Below are 21,897 nucleotides of genomic sequence, written 5' to 3' on the forward strand. Positions count from 1 at the left end.
GCTTTACAAATGAATTCTTGTAACTTTGTTTTGAGAGTATTGCCAAAATCCTTCTTTCTGCTGGTAAAGTGGAAGAAACCAGTAGTCCAAAACAAGACCTCCGCAGGAGCACGTGCAACACTACAACATGGATTCTGTAAGAACAGGAGCATTACATTTCTCCATGTTTCCAAACAAGGGTGGGGGGTGTTTGGTGCTTTTTTTTCCTTGAGGGTGGAGGAAGGAAAGGGGAAGGAAAAAAGCAGATCTGACTTTCCTATTAGCTGTTCAAATCAATTAGAAGCTGCATGGGATGCAAAGCAATAGGAAGGCAACCTTAGGCTTGTGGAGTTTTGTCTTTACTGAAGTTAATAGGCTAGTTTCAGAGATGGGCATTGGTTATTGAGAAGCTGTTTTTATCTTCATGAGAAGTAGCTGATTGATAAGTATTGTTAGCAACCTTCCTGAGGCTTCCATACCCCCGCTAGTCAAGGATAAACTACAAAAACATGATTCTCTACTTTACAGCTCAGGCTGTCTACAACTGAGTATCTTATTCAGTGTTCTGCAGCCTGTGTATTTGAGTTGTGAAGTGAGAGGTGGTAGACAAGTTGTACAGAATGGAGATTTCATGTTTTGTTTAATTTAAAATATTTCAAAAGAAATCTGTACACGTATAAGCAGATCTCCGAGAAAAAAAAAAAAAAAAAAAATGGGAATAGCGTGCAGATGTTAACAGTGGAGGCGGCAGGTTTCCTTTGACACGACCGCGGGCACGAAGCTGCCCGGTAGGGGAGCGCGGTTGGGATTTCCTGCGGAGCGGAGCGGGCTGCCTGTAGCCGTGATGAGTCAGTGCGCGCTGGGGGTGGTTCTCGGGAGCTCTGTGAATGGATCCGTACTCCTTCACACTACTCGATGCGTTCACCGGTCGTTTTAAGCGTAAAATTACAGTTGCTGGCGGGGGCGATAAAAATAGATGCGTCTGCGCCACGGGATCCGGCAGTGGGAGCGGAGGCAGCCGCTCCAACGAGCGGCCCGCCCCAGCTCGGCTCGGCCGCTTCGCACGCGGCACCGAGGACGTGACCGTTAACGTGCGCCGAATGGAGGGCGGGGAGCGTCGGTCCCGGTGCCAGGGGCGGCCGCCGGCATGCTTTGTGGATCAGGCCCGCTCCTCCCCGCCGAGCTGCGGCCGGAGAGCCTCAGCCCGCGGGCGCTGCCCGTTCCGCCGGGGCCTCCCTTCCCGAGCCGCTCCTTCCAATTCCCGTGGAGGTCAAGGGAGGATTCGCCCGAGGACGGCCCGCTCGCGCGGCCCGAGCTAGTCGTTCCGCGGGCGTGTGCTCTTCGCGGAGCCAATCGGAAAGGGCAGCCTCAGAGGTGGGCGGTGAGCATCCGTGACGGACGGTGCCGGCTACCAATCGACGTCCAAGCCGGACGGCGGATGCCTGGGAGCGGCATCCAATAGGCTTGCTGCCGAGGGGGCGGGACGCCGTCGCCGGGAGCCGCGAGCCCCCCGCCGGGTGGCCGCGGTGAGGAGGGGAAGATGGCGGAGTGAGAGGAAGAGGCGGAGGGGCTGGGCCGGCCGCGGCCCCGCGGCCTTGGCCGCGCTCAGGTGAGTGCAGCAGGTGGACGAGGATTCCGTCGGGGGGCCGCGCCCATCCCGCCGCCCCGATCCCTCGCCGGGCCGGGCTCGGCACGGTCGCACCGCCGCTTCCCCAGGCTCTGGGCCGGATCCGGCGCGCACCCGGGCGACTCCCGGCCCCCCGCCCCGCAGCGCGGCCTCCCAGCCGGAGCGGCCCTCAGGGGCGAGATGGGACGGCAGAGCCGCGGGCGGCGCCCCGGTGAGGAGTGGGAGCGGGCCGGGCCCGCCGCGACCGCCCGGTGGCCTTGGTTGCGAGGGGAACTCGGCAGCGGAGCCGGGCCGCGGTGGGGCGGGGAGCCGAGCCGGGCGGTTGCGCTGCCGTCCGGAGGCTCCGCGCCCTGTTGACGCGGGACGTGGTGGCTCCGGGCCAGCCGTCGCCGTCGGAAAGCGGGAGCGATCCACGGGGCAAAGTAACTTCGGGACGGCGCCCATTGCGGGGTTCAAGGCGAACCGAGCGGCGCGGGTGGCAACCGCTAGGGAGGTGAAAAGGGCCTTAGATGTCGGTAAGCTGTCATTGAGATCCTCCTGCCCTTCCCTGCGTGTACGGGTCTGAAGCCGTCTCTAGCACGGGAGTGCCTTGTGTCTCATGTTTTATAATAGTTCTTTAAATCTAGTTTGTTACGGAGTTCGAAGTGGCTACGTTTTCACTGTCAGGTAAAAGTAAAAAAAGATAACCCACCAAAGTGGCTAAATGAGAAGTTTTAGATCCTGTGTAGACACGGGGCATCCTCTTGCATGACCTGATAATAAGAAATTTGTTTGTAACCAATGGAATAGCTTGGAAGAAACGTTAAGTGTGATTTGGCAACCAGTTCTAAAAGCAGTAGCTACTTCTAAGACCATTTGCTAAGGAATGCTTTGTATGTGCTGCAGCATGTTTCTATCCCTTATGCTGTATCATTCTCCTAGTAACAGTAAGGGCAGCTTGCGAGCAACCCAATGTTAAGACTGCTGCTGTATACCTGCTTAGACATGTCTATGTATGAATGGTTTGAAATTAAATGATTGAAATATACCAAGCAATTTGCCTTGATTGTATAATGTAAAGAGATAATTTTTCTTTATACTGTAATTAGAAGAATGGTAACCTATCGGCTCTCTTCATGTGAATCTGTACAGTTTTGAGCAGTAACGAAGTACATTTGGTTTAGTATATATTCTTAATTGCTTTGAATGCTCGAGAACTTTCAGAAGTCGTACAAAAATAAATTAGAAAAAGAAATTACCCTAGCGTATGCCACATTGACAGATGGCACTGCTTTACAGTCTTGCTTGTAGTACTGTGAGCCCATGCAATATGTGCCTAGGCTGTGCATCTTACACCTCTCATTGGGATGTCAAAAATTAGGGGCCGACTAAGGCTGAACTTTCTGACCGAGTCTGTGAAGAGTCTGAAGTACCTCTTCAACACCTCCCATGTTCATCCTGTAAAACTAGAAAAGAAATTATGATTGAAAGCAGTGCTGATGGTTACTGAATGGAAGATGCAAAGGCACAAACAGTTCCCTAAAATGGGAATTTTGGGGATGTTTCTTTGCTTGAAAAGTAGAGAGCCATAGGACCTATCTATTCCGTCACTATGATATGTATAGAAATTGCAGCTGTGAAACAGCGTTGCCTATTTTATCCACTGCTGTAGGAAGTAGCAGTAAACCAAAAAGATAGGAAATATCCTTAGGAACCTCAGAGGAGGTGAGGGTAAATTTATTTTAAATAGAAACAGGTTACAGTGACTTAGGCTTGGAATCTAATTAACAGCTGGATGTGTGCACTGCCTGAGATGTCCGTCCAGCAGCCAAGGGAGTATGGCAGGAGTATGGCTTACTTCATCTGTTTAGCAGTCAGGGATCTTTTGCAGAGAACAAGGGACATCAGCTGGCAAGTTCTTATGTCCTATGGGCTCCCAACGTGTTGTCTATTCTGTACTGTTGGTGCACTCAGTGTATCCTTTTGGAGCTGACAGTGATCTGTCTCTCCACCCTGTCCCGTTCTGTGAATTGTCACTGTTTTCTCTTGCCAGATGGGATGTCTCCTGAAATTGCAGAAGGATGCACCCGAGGACCTACTAACTAAGGTGCTGATAATGCAAGCCCTTCTGAGAGCCCTGTCCCTGCTCTGTGATGGTATGTATATATACATATACATATTATGATTATGCTACTTCTGTTTTGTAATATAAGCTTTTGTCATTATCAGCTTTCTAGTTACATTTGGCACTTTAAGCTATCAGAAAGTCCTCAATGGACATGGTATCCTAAGTGCTAATTTTGCTTTATGCATTTTCACATATCTCCATCAAATATAACTTTTGACTGTTTGTCTCTGTGACCCTTTTCCATAAGCCTGTTTCTAAGTCTTCCTCATACACTTCTCAGGTTATACAGTTGTATATTCTTCATTTTAGCATCCATTCTACTTCTGGTGTGCTGGTTATGTCAATAGATTGACCTTTTCCCCCCCTAGAGTTCATGGAAATTAACCTTTAGTTACAGTAGAGCGAAAGGAATATCAGTGGGCAATAGGTCAAAACTCTGTAAAATAGTAGCTTTGAAATGTTTAACAGGAAAGAATCTATATATATAATGCTGAGTTTTCACAGGTATTTCTTGTTCTAGATTATATGTTCAGAGTAATGTATGAAACAAGAAAAATAACTTTTTTTCCCTGCATTTCCCATAGATTTTAATTATGGAGTTGCTGCTGTCACTGTCAGTTTCAGTGCCTGCTAATTTTAAATAGCCTTGATTTATATCTGGTTGCATTAGCAAGTTCTTTTGATGCTGTTGTGAACCTTCTCCCACATCACCTACGGAAATCAGATAGAAAGCATATCAAGAAGACGGTATAAAACTGGGGTATCCAAAATCAGTGAACTTAAAATAAATAATCAGTATTGGGTGCGACATTATTTTGCATGAATTACTTTATGTCACCTGTGGCCTTTTTGTAAAAAGACTTTCTGAAGTTGTAGGTTTAGGACGAGTGAAGGAAAACCCAACTTCTCAAAGACCAATCTTGGACAATGTCTTGTTTCCATTTGCTTGATAAGTAAGCTTGGAGAATTAGATAACTGTTATTTATTAAATCAGTTGTTTTGGTAATCAGTTACTACTGATTCCTCAGCCTCTTGAAGCTGCACAGTACTTGTCAAGTTCTTGTGGGGGGCTCCAATCAGGAGAGTCAGAACTGACAACAGGACGATGGTCCAAGCAGCCTGAAGCCCAGTGCTAGGGATCATCTGCTCAGTGCAGATTTTCTGGAGGTGCCAGTCTCTGCTGCTTGCAGTTATACCGAGAGTGGCACTGTGTTGTGCAGGAGGGTGAAAGCTCAGGAATACTTTGGTGAGGCTGCCAGTAGTTTTGTGTGATCTCAGAGGTGTGTTCAGAGCAACCATCTACGCTTGTAATTGGTGGCTCAGCATCCTTGAGAAAAGGCATTTTGACTCCTTGCTGTAGTGGCTTATATTTACACAAGAGTTCCTTGCCTTACTGGAGGCTGAAATTGTTGTGTCCTCCTCAGTTCCTATGAAACTGACACATGTTATAGCTTACTATAAACTGTTGTTCATTTTCAAAATATGTACAATCAATTAATGCGAGCGTTGGTGTATACTTAATTCTCCAGATATAATGAGATGAATATGGGCTGTGGGCTGTTACCAGCAAAGCAGATTCCAGGGTAAAGGTAAATCAGTACTGCTTATACTGCATTCTATGGAAGGAATTACACACATGGTTTTAGTTTAGGAAGCAGAATGGTTTCTGGACCAAAGCTTTCCAGGCATGTTTTGGGCATGTGCTTCCCACTCCATCCTGTTAAAGTTACCCATCCTGGGTCTTCGTACTTAGCTCTGACTCACTTAACCGTCCTTTCCCTTACACTGAAAGAAGGCGGTAGCAGTGATCATCTGAAAAGTAACCTCGTATTTAATGTAAAAGGCCTCAAAGTGTTAACTAGTTCCTTGAAGATGTAGATGATCTTCTGTGTCTTGTGCAAATAATAATCTGTTATCTGAATAGCTTCCTAGATGTAAATTTCATTTAATTTTTCATCTCTCTCTCTAGATTCTCTGAAGAGAATGTTGTGTTGAAAAATAGTGGTGAGTGAACCAAAAGATTATTTAGGTACTAAACATAAAATACTAAACTTACCAGGTTTTTTGTTCCTTTCCTTCTTTCTCTACCTTCCCTTCTTTCCCCTTTTTTCTTTCTTTCCCTTACTGAATGCATCAGTTAGTGAGATTTTAAGAAAAAACTTAGAATCCTTTTAGAGAACTGGAATTTTGTCTCAGCGTTGATTTCAACTTGGGCTTTGCTTGTAGTAAACCTTGATTTAACTGTGTATATACTAACAGGAATAAATGCTTTGGAAGTTATTAAGTACCTGATCCATGTTGTCATTTTGCTCTTCTGAGACAGCAACCGTGTCATTCCATCATCTTAGAGTAGTTATCTTAAAGGTAGATTTGTTAAACAGAAGGATTGGAAGAACAGTAATGTAACCAAATGTCAATTATCAAGTAAAAGAAAGCGAATTCAAAATGTCTGAGTATGACAATCAACTTCTAGAATTTTGATTTGTTTATTTTTCCCTGTAAATGAAGTAGGCATATTCTGGTAGTTAAGGTATATAACAGTCTGTTAGATTCCATTCTCAGCTTAGCTATAAATCTTTGGCGTGTTTTTTGCATCTCTGCAGGTCTGTTTTTCCTCACCTTCGTGATAAGAATAAGACTTTCCCATCAGTTGTGGGCATGGATACTCAAGCTCATGATCCGCTGAAATATTTGCGTGCCTCATGAAGAAGGTGAAAGGTGATGGCGGTGTGCTGTATTGCCATTTTCATGGCCTACTCGCTACTTCTAATATAGGAGTTGAAAATTATTACCTGAAGATTGTTTCTGAACAATTAAAGGAGTAAGGTAATTAGAGTAATATGAGAAAGGCACACAAGGACAGACTGGGGAAAGGGAGGGATGGGAAAAGTTAGAAAACGTGACGTATCCTCATGCTCTTATATTTGAGAAAGGAACTGGAGAGAAAAAACGCTTCCTTTTTCACATCTCTCATTGTTGTATAGGAGAATGCAGGACTGTACTCATGTTACCTTCTAATCCAGGCTGACGTCAACCTTAAAGGAAAAAACAAACATATTTTAACAGCTTCTGTGACTAGGTAATTCTGGGTGTGTCACTGATGAAAGGCCAGGAGATCAGTGACAAGATGGCAGTTGGCGAACTATGTCTACGCTGTGGGCAAGTGTGGAGAAAATGAGTAAAAAAAAAAAAACCAACCACCTGATCTGTGATTTTACAGCTGTCATAAGTGCTTTTTTTTTCTGCTACAGCACTGGCAGTTTTGTCATTAATTAGGTAACACTTTAGAGTGTCTCTTTGAATTGGGACCTGCTATAGCAAACTTTATTCTCTCTGTGTGCATTCCAGTACTATCTCGACATTGTCATAGCATATGTCAGAGCCACAGTTGAGAAGTCTCATAGCTTTTTAACATTGGTGTACTTTTGGATGCACTGCTTCTGAGTAAGTGTGTAGTTCAGTATTTCTATAGTATATCATTAGCCAGTTTATGGACATCCAAATGAGGTATATAAGATCTTATAGAACAAGGGATAATTGCAGTCTGAAGCCAACTATTTTTGTCCATTAGAAAAAAGAATTAATGAACCAGCGACTGTATTAATGTGAAGTATGTTTTATTCTGTTTCCTAAACTACCTTTCTTCCTTTTCATTTTGGAATTCCAGATCCTCTCCTAACATTTAAGATGATTGTCCTTTTGCTTGCTCACAGGCTGTTTCTGTTCTAGTGAACAAAACCCTGTCCTTCACTTTCATGGAGCTGGATGAACAAAGATCTCTTCCCTTCTTGTGTCAGCCATCTCACCCAACATTTGATTCCTGAGATTACGTCTCCTACAGAAGGAACCTACTGCTTCATCAGAACTCAAAAGCAAAGTAACAGAAGTCAGCATTAGTTTACCTGACGAAATGTCTTCAGTGCCAGCTCTTCATTCGGCTATCTGCACTCTGTTTTAAAATAAGAAAAAACTTTGCAATCAGATGCAAGTGGAAGCTGGTGTTCTTCACTGATATCTTCCTCATTTTCAGAAGATAAGTTCTTCACTGTGTCATATTGAAATTCCTGACATATAAAGTATCTGCATGCATTGCCATGTATGCAGAGAGAAACCGGGACATACTTTCTGCTCTGTTATGAGGAAGAAACTTGCCAAGCAACTGGAGAAGTCCCACACATAGCAGGTATTTTGTAGTTCAGGATCCTGGCTTGACTCTGTAGATAAATGTCTTGATGTTAACTCACACAAAGCAGCTAATGCATAGGAACAAGTGCAGAATCACCTTGTCTGTAGTGTGTAACAGCATCATCCCAATCTGTGATCAAAATGTATATTTGCGTGTGTAAACCCACATAAGTTCTGGCTATGAAGAACTTTGAGCAGAAGGAGAAATTACTCTGCACCACTTCATTTTTAGCAAAGAAAAATGAAGCTTTAAGGACCTCTAGGGTTACAAGATAATGATTAAGTTCACATTAATCATTCCCTCCTTTGGGCTTTTTATGGATCCTTAGCAGCAAAAGGAACAAAACCATTCTACAGTTGAAAAGATGTGACAGAACTTCTTTATTAAAGAAATTAACTTCTGATGAGATGGAAGAGACCCAAGGTATAAAGCTGCAGCTTACCCCCTGGGCTTCCATGACACAGATTCAGCTTTTTCATATTGCTGATGGAATCAAATTCTTAATTCTTTTGCGACTGAGAACTGAGACGGCTTGTGTGTTTCCATCGTCTAGGCCCAGAATGAGCTCAGCCATATGAGAGGTACGAGTTGAGAGATAGCAGAAATGCTTAGAGTGGGCCTTTTTCTGGTTCCTCTTACTCCTTCCCAAATTAAGGCGCTATCTGTTGTTCTTATGTTTACACTGGGTTCTCTGTCTCCGTTGTTTGTGGTGAAATAAGATATTTTCAATCATTTTGAGGTGGGATCTTACACTGTTCACACGCTCCTTGTTGTGTTATTGGATATGGCAAGTAAGATTTCTTGGCAAAAAATAATCTCCATTTCAAGTCTGCATTTCTTAGTGCACCTTAATCCAAACATTACAAAATATGATTTAGCTTAAAATATTTTTAAATCTTGATCAAATAAGGGGTATAGGCTCTAGTACTATGTTTTGGGGAATAATAGCATGGTTGGGTGGGGTGTTTTGTTTTGTCTTTTGTTTCAGAAGACTACTGGAGAGAGCCAGACGGACTGAAAATGGCTGGAAAAGCCAACAATTGAAATCTTTCTTAAACCTTACTGATAAATTGCAAGGGTGGTGTTCTGAAACATAAAATGGGGTGAAATTTTATGGGGACCAAGTTTCCATGGCAGAGGAAGGACAGATGTTGGTACTGATCCTGTTCCTCAGAGTAAGGTTAGATCTGTGTTTAGACTTGCATTGTAACAGTAAGATTTAGTGAAAGCCCTTCCCGTTTTTTTGGGTCTGATGCATGGAAACATGTAAGCTAAGCAGGGTGGTTAAGACACTGCGTATCAAAATTATGCCCACTGTAATGAGCAGAGGTGCACTTAAATTATATGCAACATTGTGATAAGCTGCGTTCCTTTTATTAGTTTAGATGAGTTACATTAATCCTGTTGAGGCAACCACCAACTTGGCCTGATTTCTTTTAAGAATATAGGATTTCTTTGTTGAATGTGATCTGAATTTTCTGGTACTAGATGCATCTAGAAAAGCACATTTTTCATTTAGAACCTTCTTATGTTGAAACCAATAGGAAACATCTACCATAGTAGATGTCTGTAGAAGCAGGATCCATCTCTAACTGATGGAAAATACTGTTAATATCTTAGGATTACATGTTGAAAAATGTCTGGTATAAAAATCATCTGATTCTGAATCTTGGTACTTTTTTACTTCCTCTTGCCCATACTCATCCTTCTGACATTAGAGCTAGCAGTAGATTCTCGCATAGCTTGATAACAAAATACTGGGGGACAGGAATGAAATTTTTTCTTCTGTGGGTATGAACAAAACCTTAAAGGTCTTTCTGACTAGAGAGTAGACGCTTTCAGCCCTTTCCACTTCTGTAAGAATAACCCTCAACGTTTTGGAACCCTGCGTTGTAACAAAAAAAAAAAAATAGAACTGACTTCTAACCCTGGCAATGGAACAATGTTAGTTTTCAAGTTGTAGCTTAGAACATAATATTTTTAGTGGGGCTAAAGATCTGTGGCTTTTGCAGAAGTAATACTCCAATAATGTGTGCCCAGAAGACCCCACTGCCATACCTTTCCAGCGGCCTCTTATAAAGCCGCTGTTAGGAAATGCTGCCTCAACATACTTACTTTTTCTTGCTCCACTTTTTCTCTGTGTTGGTTGGAAATCTTCCTGTGTGAAAGATTACAGAAACAAGGGGCATGTGCAATAGATCATATATATATATACATATATATATTTTAATACTTGTGGACAAAATGATGTTACAAGTTGTTTGAAAACAACAAAATCACCAATGTCTTCCATTTTGAGATGTGTATAGTTCCATAAGCATTAGTGCTTTGTAGCAAACTGTAGTGCCATGTTAGGATCAGTGCATGAGCCTAGTAGTATTTTTACAATTTCAGAGTGACAAATTTATTAATAAACCGTGATGATAATGTAATTAACAATAGAAAGGATACAGTAGAAATATCACAAACATGGTCTAAGTATGCAGTATCCTCCCTTTGACAATGCTATTGTTAGAAATGGGCTTCATAGAATCATCGTTAGTGTTTTGTTTTCAGTGTATCTTCGTAAACTAGTGTACGTAAGCATCCAAAGTTCTCATCTCTGTTACAGCTTATCCTTTTCTTTTTAGTCTCTGTTGAAGGTGTTTTCTTCTCTGAGCAGCATTTTCAGTTTTAGTATAACCCATCATATGATATTATCAGAATTATGAATATGTTGAAGAGTTAGTGTACATTTTTTGCACCTCTCTGCTACCTTAATATTATTTACAAAATCTGTTAAGTTAAAAACATACATATATTTTGAATCTGATTATGTAATTACAATAAACAATACATTACTCTCATTTAGTTGCTGGTAGCAAAATGCTATCTGCTAATTTTACATAGAAGACTTAATCAATTTGTGCAATAATGGATAGGTTTGTTGGTTTTTTTTTTCTTTTCTGAAGTCCTAATGAATCTTTTAACACCTTTGGTGGATCCTGCGTTTACACACATCTTAATAAGAGAGAATGTAGTAGGGTTAAGGGCTGTTGAAAATCAACATTGCAGCCTGTATCTGTTCAGCAGGCAATATTTAGCCTATGGATCGTAGATTCCCCACCTATTGAGGATTCAGTATCTCATATTTTGGGTAACTCCCAGCATTGCTTTCCAGCTCTAATCTCAATTTCAATAACTTACGTTTCTCCCTCTGCTTTTTTCAGAAGGAAAACTTAGACCCGGGGAAGTTGAACTGATTTAGCGCTCAGTGGGCAGCTTGGGCTGGTCAGATAAGAGACTGGTGTGATTGCTGAGGTGTGTAGTGCTCTGTGGATGGCATCCTCTGATTTCCTAGGAAAAAAAAATCTTTTATTTGGTGCCAGTGTTGCTCTTCACACACTTCTCTCTTTACGAGAACAAAATTCTCTTGTCGGTTTAGAGAGGATACTGCATCTTATTTTTCCTGAGACCTGCCTGTAAATGGCCATTAGGAGGGGGGATGGAATGGGTGGCTCGGTTTTGTAATTTTAATAGGATATATCTCTAAAGTAATTAATCAAGTAGCATGTTCTTTGATGCAAAACCAGTAATCCTTGCAGAGTTAGTGTAGATAACAAGGTCCCCCCTGTCTCTCTGCATCCAATGCTTTGCCAGGAAAATTGGGTGGTTGGGCCATTTACAGCAGAGTTCTGGGGGACTTGTGCTCATTTAGGTTCAATTCTGAACAGAAGTAGTTGCACCATTGAATAAAGTAGTTTAGTGCTTGGGAGAATCAATTGAAAAAAATACCTCTGAAACTGGAATGCAAAATAGCACAGTACGTAGGGGGAAGAATCCCTGATGCAAACAAAGCCATAAGATGATTTAATAAGAAAATAGAACTTTAGTAGCAATAACTGTTTTGCATGTGATAGTAAATAACTTGCATTAGCAAGGCTGTACAGTAGAGTAGGTGGGTAATAACCAAATAAGTTTGTGGCGCTCTGTGCTGCAGGGAGTTGGGTGAAAAGTCTCTTTTCCTAAGATGGGTGAATTCCTCTTAGTGTTCCTCTCATTGGAGGGAATTTGGCACTTGAATACTTAGTTCATTAACCTTATACTACTGTTGAGCTGTGTCACGTATCTGAAGCACTGTCAGTGAGTGCTGGGAAAAAGCAGGCAGTTTTTTCTGAAATATCTTTTCAGATAGCTGAAGTTTCCCTGTTTCTTTTTCATTTTTCGTAGTCCAGTGCTTGCTCTGCCTCTGAAGGGAAACTAGACCCTTCCAAATACTGGACTGTGGAAAGAAACTTTCTGAAATTAGAATTTTATTGTAGGTACTTCTTTGTTTAAAAAGACCTATCTTTATATGAATGACAGGTCTTAAAAAATAAAATAAAATAAAATAGAGAGTATTTGTATACTCCAAAGGAGATTTTCAGGATTCTAAAAATGTTACTGTACAGCAAAAATAATTTTAGACTTGCTAAACATTCTGTTTCAGACCATTGGTTTCTGTTAGTGCTTGAAGTCTAGCCAAGGCAAGCACTGTGAAGCCTCTGGTTACAGAAAGGGATATTGATCTACAGCTGTAGCCTCTGCACCCAGCAAAGCATTTGCTGTCGAAGTGTTACATAAAGGAGCCACAGGAGTTCTAAAGCATCCATAGCTGACTGTGATTTCAGTGCAGGTACAGAAGTGTGTGGAGACTATATGGCCCACAGATGGTACTGTATTCTGAACAGAATTACTGCATCAGAAACTTAGATCTATCTGGCTAGATTTATTCTAGAAAGCTGAAGTAATTTGGAATGCAGTTTCCAGCTGGAGGGAGGCTTTGAATGTTCTGAGGTGACCTAGAATGAAGCCTTTTGGCTCTTCATAAGTTGGTAGTGGGATTGTTAAGGGCTGTGAGCATTTTTACAGTATGAAGTAACCAAGATAAGCATAAACATGTATAAATTGGTTCATATGTAATGAGTATGAAAAGATAATTGATCTGGGAAGTTAAAATCAGCTTAAATTCCAGCTATTGAATTATTGATAACATTGGAAGCTTTGTGATCCAACTGCATTAAATAAATTACAGGTTGCTTGTGATTAGCAAGTACATTTACATAGCAGCAAATTAACAATGAAAACATGGTCATGTTTAGGCTTCAGAAGTATGAACTTTGTGGTGGAATAGAAATTTTCAAGGTCTCATTAACTTAGAGAAGGGGAGGGAATCAAGACTTGTAGCTAGGCAAGCTATCTGCATGTTCTTCTCAGTTCAGGCTTCAGCGTATACTATCCTGGAAATCAGTCTTCACAGCTGCAAAGGAAATTCCATTGCCTTTCAGTTGTGTTATGGCATGACTTTTGTTCCAAACTGAACTCCTTGGCTTCACTGCTTCTAAAACTAAGTAGCAGTGTTATATGCTACAATGCTGTGAGATATCAAAAGTGTAGTGACCACCACTGAGGTTGTTCTTGACACCACCCACTTAGCAGTAGCAACCCCAAAAGCTGCATATAAGTACAGTCCCTTGCCCAGTGATGCTGCTGCAGTAGGTCTAGCCAGTACTTGTGCTGGGAGCTGCAACCTGACAGATTGCAACCTCTGCAGCTGAGCATAATTGTCAAATGTAGGACAAAAATAAAAGGCTTGCAAAGGCTACTTGATGGTGAGTGAGAACAAACTGTAGTGTGCTTTAGGGCACTAACATGTTATACAAGGGTTATGTTAACAAAAGCTGGCAGTATGTTTTTGAGCAGAAAATGGAAAAGTGTGGAAGAGAATGTTTTTTGATGGATAACCAGTCTTAGAAATAGTGGCTTCTTTAGTAAGGAGTCTGGGCTTCCTTCAGAGCTTCATCCAGCTTGCTGTTTGGGTACAGAGCTGCATAATGGCAGTTCAAGTTAGATTCCATTGCTTTTCTTTTAGTGAACAATCCAGCATATTGCCCCTGTAGCACTTTGATTGGCACACAAAAGCCAGCAGTCTAACCAGGGTGTCTCATTTAACAGTGCAGAACACTACCATAATTTGTTCCCTTTCATTCTGCTCTGCACTTTCTCCTGAGTTTTGAGAAAGTGTAGGTGTACTTGACATAAGCAAGGAGTGTGTTTCTGTCTCTGAGCCTACGTACCAGGTTGTAATGTAGACAGATTTCCCTAGGCTTTACAACATGTGAGGTTAAAGATAAAAGGTAGCTTACTGTTTAGCGTGTCCCGTGTAAGTCTTGTCTACTTCTCTCCTCTTCCCCTCCAAGTGAGCATGTTTGCAGGTCAAATAAAAGGTGTCCGGTTTGTGATGCCTTAGGCACGAAGAACTGCATGGAGAAACTGAAGGAAAATGGCACAGGCCCACAAACCAAATCTTAGAGCTAGTATTCTAATTATGCATGATTCACAATGTCTAGTGTAATGTAGTTATTACCAGTAAATTGAGATATGCATTTATACATAATGAAGCAATAGGAAATTATATACCAATAGCTTGAACTTCCTGCTTTGATTCTCAAATTTTGGGATTGTTTTGTTTTTGTTCTTAGAGAATGTGCTGCCTCTGTAGAGAAGGGGGCAGAATGTATAGATAGGGTCAGAAGCATGGCACCAAAACTGTAAATCAGGAACCAGGATCAGCAGAACTCGCCTTCATAACCTCTTGTCTGGTTCATATTAGTGCCCTGAGCATGTAAAAAGCAGGGCATGAACTAAGCATGTTTAGGGGCGAGATGAGGTTTCTCACCTGCTGCAGCTGTAGCAAAGAAAAGGGTGCAGAGTTTCTTACATGGTGCAGGGGGAGCAACTGGTGGAAAAAAAGAAAAAACAGTAACAGAAACAACAGACTCAAAATGAGTGTAGTGTTTGCCAGACAGTAGGTAATAAGCTTGTCTGTGGTGAGAGAACTTATTTGGAGAAGACTGAAATTAATAAGCACAGTACATATATTTCAGGTGTTGAATAGCTTTTTAATAGACAGTATTTTCAGGTAACTCTCTAGCCACATAGGCAGCTGTACTGAAGCATACTGGTACCAGCCAGCAATAATGGCATCTGCAGGAACGAACCTGAAAATACTGGTAATCTTGTATATTTTTTAAGTTCTTTGAAAAGGAGATTTTTAAAAACAGAAAATGAGATTTGATCACTGAAGGTCTTTATCTTCTGCAACACGGGTTGCAATATAATATTTTTTCTTTATTTCACTTATTAAGTAAAAGGGAACTTGGGTGCCATCTTTCTGTAAACTTTTATTCTGCTTTCAGTAATATCTCCCAAGTCCTTTAGTGAATAATGCAGTGGATTTCTGCTGGTGGTTTGAAAATAACACAGCACAGCGGATGTCACCGACGCTTTTGCTATTTTCAAGTAGAATACTGGCGTGTTACTGCAGAATTCCATACTTCTAGCTTAGCTTAATTTTGCAGGTGGGCTTAACTTGTGCAGGAAACTTCTCCATGCACAGAGGCTGGGTCCTCTTTCGTAAGCAGAAAGAGGTGGTGTCTTGGAGGAAGGAATTGTGTCAAGTTAACTCCTGTTCATACTTTGTAGCCAACCATCCATAAAGGACCCTGATTTGGGTTTACAATGGGGCCATGTTTTTCTCACAAATGCTTTCTAGATATACAAGAATTGCCAAATAAATATAGGAATATTATAAGAGAAGATTTAACCATTTTACTGTACAAAGTTAGATGAAATGAAATCCTTTGAGCCGACTTCTTCAAGAAAAAATGGAATTGGTGAAACAAGTTTAGCCCAGCAGTTAATTGTGGCCACCTAATGCTGAGTTGGGTTTTTGTTTTGCTTTTTTTTTGTTTTTTTGTTTTGTTTTGTTTTTTTTTTGAACATTTCATTTGGTTTTAAACACTGTTATGTATGTTTTCTTTTGTGTAATGAGCAAACACTTGAATCCATTGTTCATGCTTATCCTCTCCAATATAAAACCTGGGGAGTAAGCTACTGTAGGACTTCAGTAAAGACATCTTCCTTTTGAGAAATGTGATCTAACAGCAAAGGAGAGGTGTTTACAGATTGTTAAAAATAAGCTTAATACTTACAAACCAGGTTAGAGAAGACTTCTTATACTGAACTTCTGATGGCATTACTCACGCAGGTTAGTGGAGAGAATTACTGGTATCACTAGGATCTATGTACTTGCATTGCACGTGTTTTACATGGTAACAGTAAAAGAATGTTTCCCTGCAAATTCTGATGTTTTTTCCAAAAGGCAGCTTGCTTTTATATCTATGCATCTTTGAGGATTTCAAGATAAGATTTTATTCTTTTGTCGCTGTAAAGAGGAACTGTTTAAAAATGAACTTGGAAACTCTGCACCTGTATACAAATTTTTTTAGCAATAAAGCAGCACAGGCTGAGAATGCACGAAGACTTGATGTGTCATTTGTTCAAAAGACAGATTAACCAAGTTGCAATACACTGCATCTTCAGTCAGGTGCTTCTTGCACTTCTGAAACATTGCTGTACCTTTGTCAGTGCTTAACAATTTGAGATAAACACCCATTTGCTGTATGGCTGCTTTGGATCCAGCTGTTTCAGCAGATTTCTGTCACAAGAGGCTCTCCAGCTTCCTGGAATGCAACCGAAGAATAATTGTCACTCTATTGCAATTTAATATAAGATGGGCAAGTTATCAATAAAAGCTTCAAAGGTTGTTTTAGACAGTAGCAGAGAGCTTCTGATGCTTGTAAAGTGGCTTGCTACAAGGACTAATTCTCTGGAAACTGTTTCTCATGCATGTGGAGTGTTTATTTTGGTGACTGAAACTTTTCAACAATTCCTTCAGTCAATATTTCACAACCTGTAGGTAGGCACAACTTTCCTTGCAACTGCTGCTAGAGGCAATTTTGGGAAGCTCTATAAGACAGCAGTAAGACACCACCTCCAGACTGTGTTGAAGAAGCCATGGCTACTAACACTGCTGTAAACTTTCCAAAACTTCTCAGAGATTGCTAACTCTTATGTTAGCTTATAAAACACTAATTGTTTGATTGTTGCTTCAGTAACTCACTTCACCTTAATTTTTTTCATTTTCTGCTTGCTTTTCTTTATAGGCTCCAGAGAAGATAACAGTTAGTTAGCTCATTTAGGAATAAAGACAGCTGTGGCCTGACCATGAGACTTGCTTTTCAAGCAAATATTTGTTTAAATAGAGAATTCATCTATCCTGAGCCAGCCTGGCCCTGGCTACACATCTCAAGATACCTAGCTAGAGATTTGGTTGCACGCTATAAAACAGTATATTCATTCACTAACTGTAGATTCCAGCAGAATTTGAGCCTGGGACAGGGTGAAATTGAAAGCTGAATCTTTCAGGAAGAAAAGTTCAAACATCACTTAAACTGGAGCTTTAGGTTTAAATTACTGTCTTAGTAAATGTTTGCTGCAGACTGCTGACAATACAGTTGCATTTTATTTGTTTAAATTAAGGTGGTTTGCTTTTCAAAACAGGTTTTACTTAAACTGTACTGCTGTGAGTGCCAGCAGGTCAGTTGGGCAGTAGTCAGTGCCAGGAAAAAACATCTTTTGACAAGTAGGCACAAAGTACCACACGATGACTCAGTAGAGCCGAAGTCTTTCCAGTTCAAAAGATAAGCCAAATGCAGTTTAAAAGTGAGCTTACAACTCACATGATACTAACGAGGTCTGTATAATACCTATTTGTGAATCCCATCATTTTTATTTAAAAAAACACATTGTAAAGATAATATATAAAAATGTAACCAACAGCTGTATTTTTTTTCTTAGGGGTGGATTCTTAGCTAAATGAAGCAAGAGAACTTAATACTATTTATATTATACAGAGTACAAATGTAAAGCTTTATGACAAGAAAAAAGTCAACGCAAAAAAAAAGCAAACAGAAGGGCAGAAGTGAGTAGTGCCATTATCAATCATGTTTCTGAGACTGATGCAACAACAAATAACTGCCACTTAGAAGTAATGCAAAGGTGAAGTTACATAATGGAAAACACCTGAGATGGGAAGGGTGTTTGCACAAGGTGTGTTTAGTGACAGAACTCCAGTCAAAGAGCAGCAGTTCTTTAAATGTAATTTAGGTAAAGAAGTCTTTAAAAAAATTATTTGTTTTTAATAATGAAGCAGTCAAATATAACTCCAGACTTTACATGAGTATAAAGTGACAGCTGTTGAGAACAGCTCTCCAGTTAAGGGTTCAGGCTAGAGCATACACTGAAAGAAACATTTATCGTTATAGGCGGTGAAGCAGATTTTAAGAGTGAGTAACACTGCCTTCAGGTGTTTCAATAGCCCAAATTTAGCTGTCATTGAAAAGTACTGCATTTGTGCACTTAAAGAAGTTGTAAAACATGGATAATAACCATTTCTATAGCTCACAGTTGAGGAATTTAATAGAGATCTGCTTCCTTCCCAGCAGAACAGCTCTTAACAAGGCTATGTTATTACTTGATCAGAACAGACTGAGACCATCCAGAAGTCTTAATAAAAGACTCAAATTTATTGAAGGCAGCTGCTCACAGCGTAAGATTCATGGAGCACACAGAACTTGATCCTTGCAGCCATGTGACTGCATTTCCAGATGTCTTTGGCAGAAACAAGCATTGTACCTTGATTTGAAATCTGTAACCTCACACTTCAGTTAGCTTTGCACCATACAGAGTCACCAAGCGCAGCTGTGCAGCTTCTGGGAAATGCTAACTTGTTCCTTTTGCAGGCCACAAAAAATACAAGCAGATTCTTTCAAAGAATTCATTGGGAGGCTATTCAGAAGTCTCACATACCAGATGTAGCTAATGAATCACCTGACAGCTAGCTGCCATGAATATTCTATATATATGAAAAGATAGAACAAAACTTTAGAACTCCTTAAGAACCTTTAAATTACAACGCTTCCTCTCAATTACTGTTATGATAGTGTGTCTGGTATGGTTCTATAGCCCTGATTTTATTGTTGCAAAAAGTGTTCTACCTCTTTGAAGTCATTATGGAGAATCACAACCAAAGTTCAGTCTTAGAGAATTATATGCTGCACGAGTAAATCGTTCATGCTAGATGATGAAACTTAGCAGAGCTGCAGAAACAACTCCAGTAGTTCCTCAAAATGGCATAGTATTTCTTGGTATCGACTACTGCATATCCTGGCATTAGGACAATTCCATGTGATGCAGAGCTTTGTTTTCTGCCACATTATTTTGTTTCAGTTGCTCCACCTTTTTCATCAGCAATTCGATGCGCATGTGTGTCATCACAAGGCTTTCTTTCAGCTAGAAAAAAAGAAGAAAAAAGAGAGATGGGAGTTGTAAGATTAGAGAAAACTGTTCTGGATGTTTAATGTTCAATGATATGCATCCCACTTTCAGTGGCTAAAGCGCAGATGGCCTTCAAAATGGAAAATGATGCTGGACTTTATGTTCTATGTCTACAAAAGCCAAAACTAACCAGGACTCAAATCAGAAACCTGTGCTAGAAAGAAATGATTGTGGGCCAGCACAATTAGTGTCAGAGATGCACGGAAACGTTCCACTTGAAGAGCTGCTGAAGCGTTGCTGTGATCAGTGCAGTATTTTCTAGTTAACTCATTACATGTTTTTTTACATACACTATGATTCTGCTTTACAAAATCTGGAGATATCATCATCATCAGTTTAAGACAACCCTTCAAAAATGCCATTTCTAGAGTTTGGGGCTTAAGTTAACACATGAAAAGTACTGTAGGCAAGATATATCTTTATAGCTTTTATCTTATCTTTACGTCTTTTAAGATATATCTTTCAGATATATTTTAAAAAGCAAAGACTAGAGTCCAACACTCGCTCTAATCAACATACAACTTTTCCAAAATCCCTCAACGCGTGTTTGCAATGAAGCACTCATACTTCTACCTCAGAATGATCTATTTCAGCTTCAGGGAAACTTACGCCTGGATGACATTTGTGCATTTTAGTGTCAGTTCCCATATAAAAATAATGGAATCCCTTTCAATTTGACAAATTTGTATACGTGTTTTTTATTCTTCAACAGTGACTTTTCAATTCTAGGAACAACACAGCTAGCAATATTTAGGGAAAGTTTTATTTAAAAAGGATTTTCTGTTTTGCTTTCAACATGTAGAGAAGTACGTACCCTTCCCTCTTGACAACATTTGGGTAGCAAAATTACATATACACACTCACTAAAAAAAGAAACACCACGCTTTTGTCAGAAAATTAGCTAGAACTTGATATGTGTTACAGATAAAATAATATTATGAAGTATTTTAGTTAGCCAAAAATACTGATATCAAAAAGTATTTCTTGCTATTTTCATACAAAGTCATGCGGAAACCTTACTTTCTCTATTTGGTCCTTTAGGGTCACAGCAGGAAATTTCACCTTAGAAGCTTCTATTATCATTTTGCTTTTTAAGAGATAACTGGAAAACAAATGGGGAATGTGAAAAACAAGAAAAACAGTTGAAAACAAGTAGTTGCATTCATTTAGACAGACTATTTGAGCTGATTTTAAAGCAGATAAAACTCTTCCCTAAAGTACTTCCCTAAAGTACCTAGATAATGAAAATATTAAAAACCATAACACATTTACTTCCAAATCATAAAATCCCCTCAGTACCAGCTAGTGAGGCACTGGAACAGGTTGCCCAGAGCTGAAGTAGGTGCCCTGATCCTGGAGACATTCAAGATCAGGCTGGACCAGGCTCTGAGCACCCTGCTCTAGCTGCAGGTGTCCCTGTTCATAGCAGGGGAGTTGGACTAGATGACGAGGACAAGGCCTGTAAAGGCCCCTTCCAACTCAAACAATTCTGTGGTTCTATAATCAGGTCCATCTATCGCAGACCTGTTTTATCTCTGACGTTAGTTAGGTGGATCTGGAACTGAAGGAGATCTCAGTACCACAAATAGCTGAATTTAAACTTTGATGTGAGGAGACTCAGAAAGTATAAGGTAAATCGAATGGAATCATGACGACACAAAGTGAGAACAGAACATTAAAATCCCAGTGATGCTCTCAATAAAGCAGCCTTTGTTAGGTGTGTGTGTGCTGTATTTGTGCTGGAATAAGTTGCAAATTGCCATGAAATCCCTGACCGTCAAAACACCGGGCAGAGCACCCACCAGAAGATGCTTTTCTTGAAGAAACAGAAGAAGCCTCGGAGATGGGTCAGGTCTCTGAAGGCAGAATAGAGAACAAAGCCCACAACTGTACCACACGACTGACAAGACAACGTGTTGTAAGCACTAAAAGAAAAAGCAGAACAATTCTATTATTAAATAAAAGCTTCTGAAACCATAGATACTGCTTCTCACTTGTCAGAGGACACAGATTAAGCGTAGATTCAAACAGGCGTGGAAAACCTCTGTAATAATCAAAGTTGAAAGGAGAGATTAAATCCACAGCGCATCGCACGGAACGCTTTAGGCTCTGAGACTCCAAAGTGACGTAAGGGCGCTGCTACGCACCATCCCGTCAGGGCTCCCTCCAGGCCGACCATCAGCTCCTCCTCGCACAGCACGTTGCTGGTGACTCCTGAGGAGAGAGGAGAAGCGCGTGGAGAAGCAGCGTGCGGAGGCGGAACCAGCCCCAGCCCGGCCCGCAGCACTGACTGAGGCAGACGACGAGGCCGAGGCGCTGCTCCTCCAGCGCGCACAGATGCAGCGAGTCGCCCAGCACCGCCCAGCACCCGCGGCACTGGAACACGGCGCAGTCCTCCGCTCGCAGCTCGTAGCACTGCGGCACCTCTGAAGCCGGAGCAGGAGCAGGAGCCGGAGGAGGCTCAGAGGAGAGCGGCCGCTCCACCACGATCGTGCCGCGAATCTGCGGCTCTTCGAAGAACCGTCGCAGCTGTCTCCGCACCGCCATCTCCTCCCGTCCGGCGCTGAAGCGCACCGCCCGCCTCCTCGGCCTCGCCATGGGAGCGCTGTTACTGGGCAATAGCGACGTCAATTCTCGCAGCACGGGGCCATTGGGAGGTGGGCTGCGGCGCCTCGTTCTGGCGCCCAATCAAGCAGTAGAGGGCGGGGATTTCCCGAGCAGCCTGCGCCAATGGTGACT

General features: G+C 41.3%; 1 protein-coding gene and 1 long non-coding RNA gene across 2 annotated transcripts; one reads left to right on the forward strand and one right to left on the reverse strand.

The window, feature by feature from the left end:
* The first annotated feature begins 1,457 nt into the window (after nucleotides 1–1,457).
* Nucleotides 1,458–16,242, forward strand: LOC125694626 (uncharacterized). The gene is made up of 5 exons (XR_007377627.1): nucleotides 1,458–1,588; nucleotides 3,639–3,741; nucleotides 5,683–5,717; nucleotides 6,317–6,539; nucleotides 7,427–16,242. It is a non-coding gene; the product is annotated as an uncharacterized LOC125694626 (long non-coding RNA).
* On the reverse strand, nucleotides 10,822–21,796 carry OIP5 (Opa interacting protein 5). The gene is made up of 5 exons (XM_048948159.1): nucleotides 21,450–21,796; nucleotides 21,306–21,372; nucleotides 20,961–21,083; nucleotides 20,179–20,260; nucleotides 10,822–19,113 (listed from the first exon to the last, which is right to left on the reverse strand). Exons 1-5 carry the CDS (start codon nucleotides 21,754–21,756, stop codon nucleotides 18,994–18,996), a joined length of 699 nt encoding a protein of 232 aa, XP_048804116.1. The 5' UTR covers nucleotides 21,757–21,796; the 3' UTR covers nucleotides 10,822–18,993.
* Nucleotides 21,797–21,897: the final 101 nt, after the last annotated feature.

The sequence above is a fragment of the Lagopus muta genome, chromosome 6 (assembly GCF_023343835.1).
Source record: "Lagopus muta isolate bLagMut1 chromosome 6, bLagMut1 primary, whole genome shotgun sequence".
NCBI lineage: Eukaryota > Metazoa > Chordata > Aves > Galliformes > Phasianidae > Lagopus > Lagopus muta.

Excerpts from the sequence above, each read along its gene's own strand:
- OIP5 (XM_048948159.1), bottom strand. The coding sequence starts at position 21,756 with ATGGCGAGGCCGAGGAGGCGGGCGGTGCGCTTCAGCGCCGGACGGGAG. Across the intron at positions 21,373-21,449 it reads CGGCCTCGTCGTCTGCCTCA|GAGTCACCAGCAACGTGCTG; the intron begins GTCAGTGCTGCG and ends CTCTCTCCTCAG. Across the intron at positions 19,114-20,178 it reads TAAAGGACCAAATAGAGAAA|CTGAAAGAAAGCCTTGTGAT; the intron begins GTAAGGTTTCCG and ends CTTTTTTTCTAG.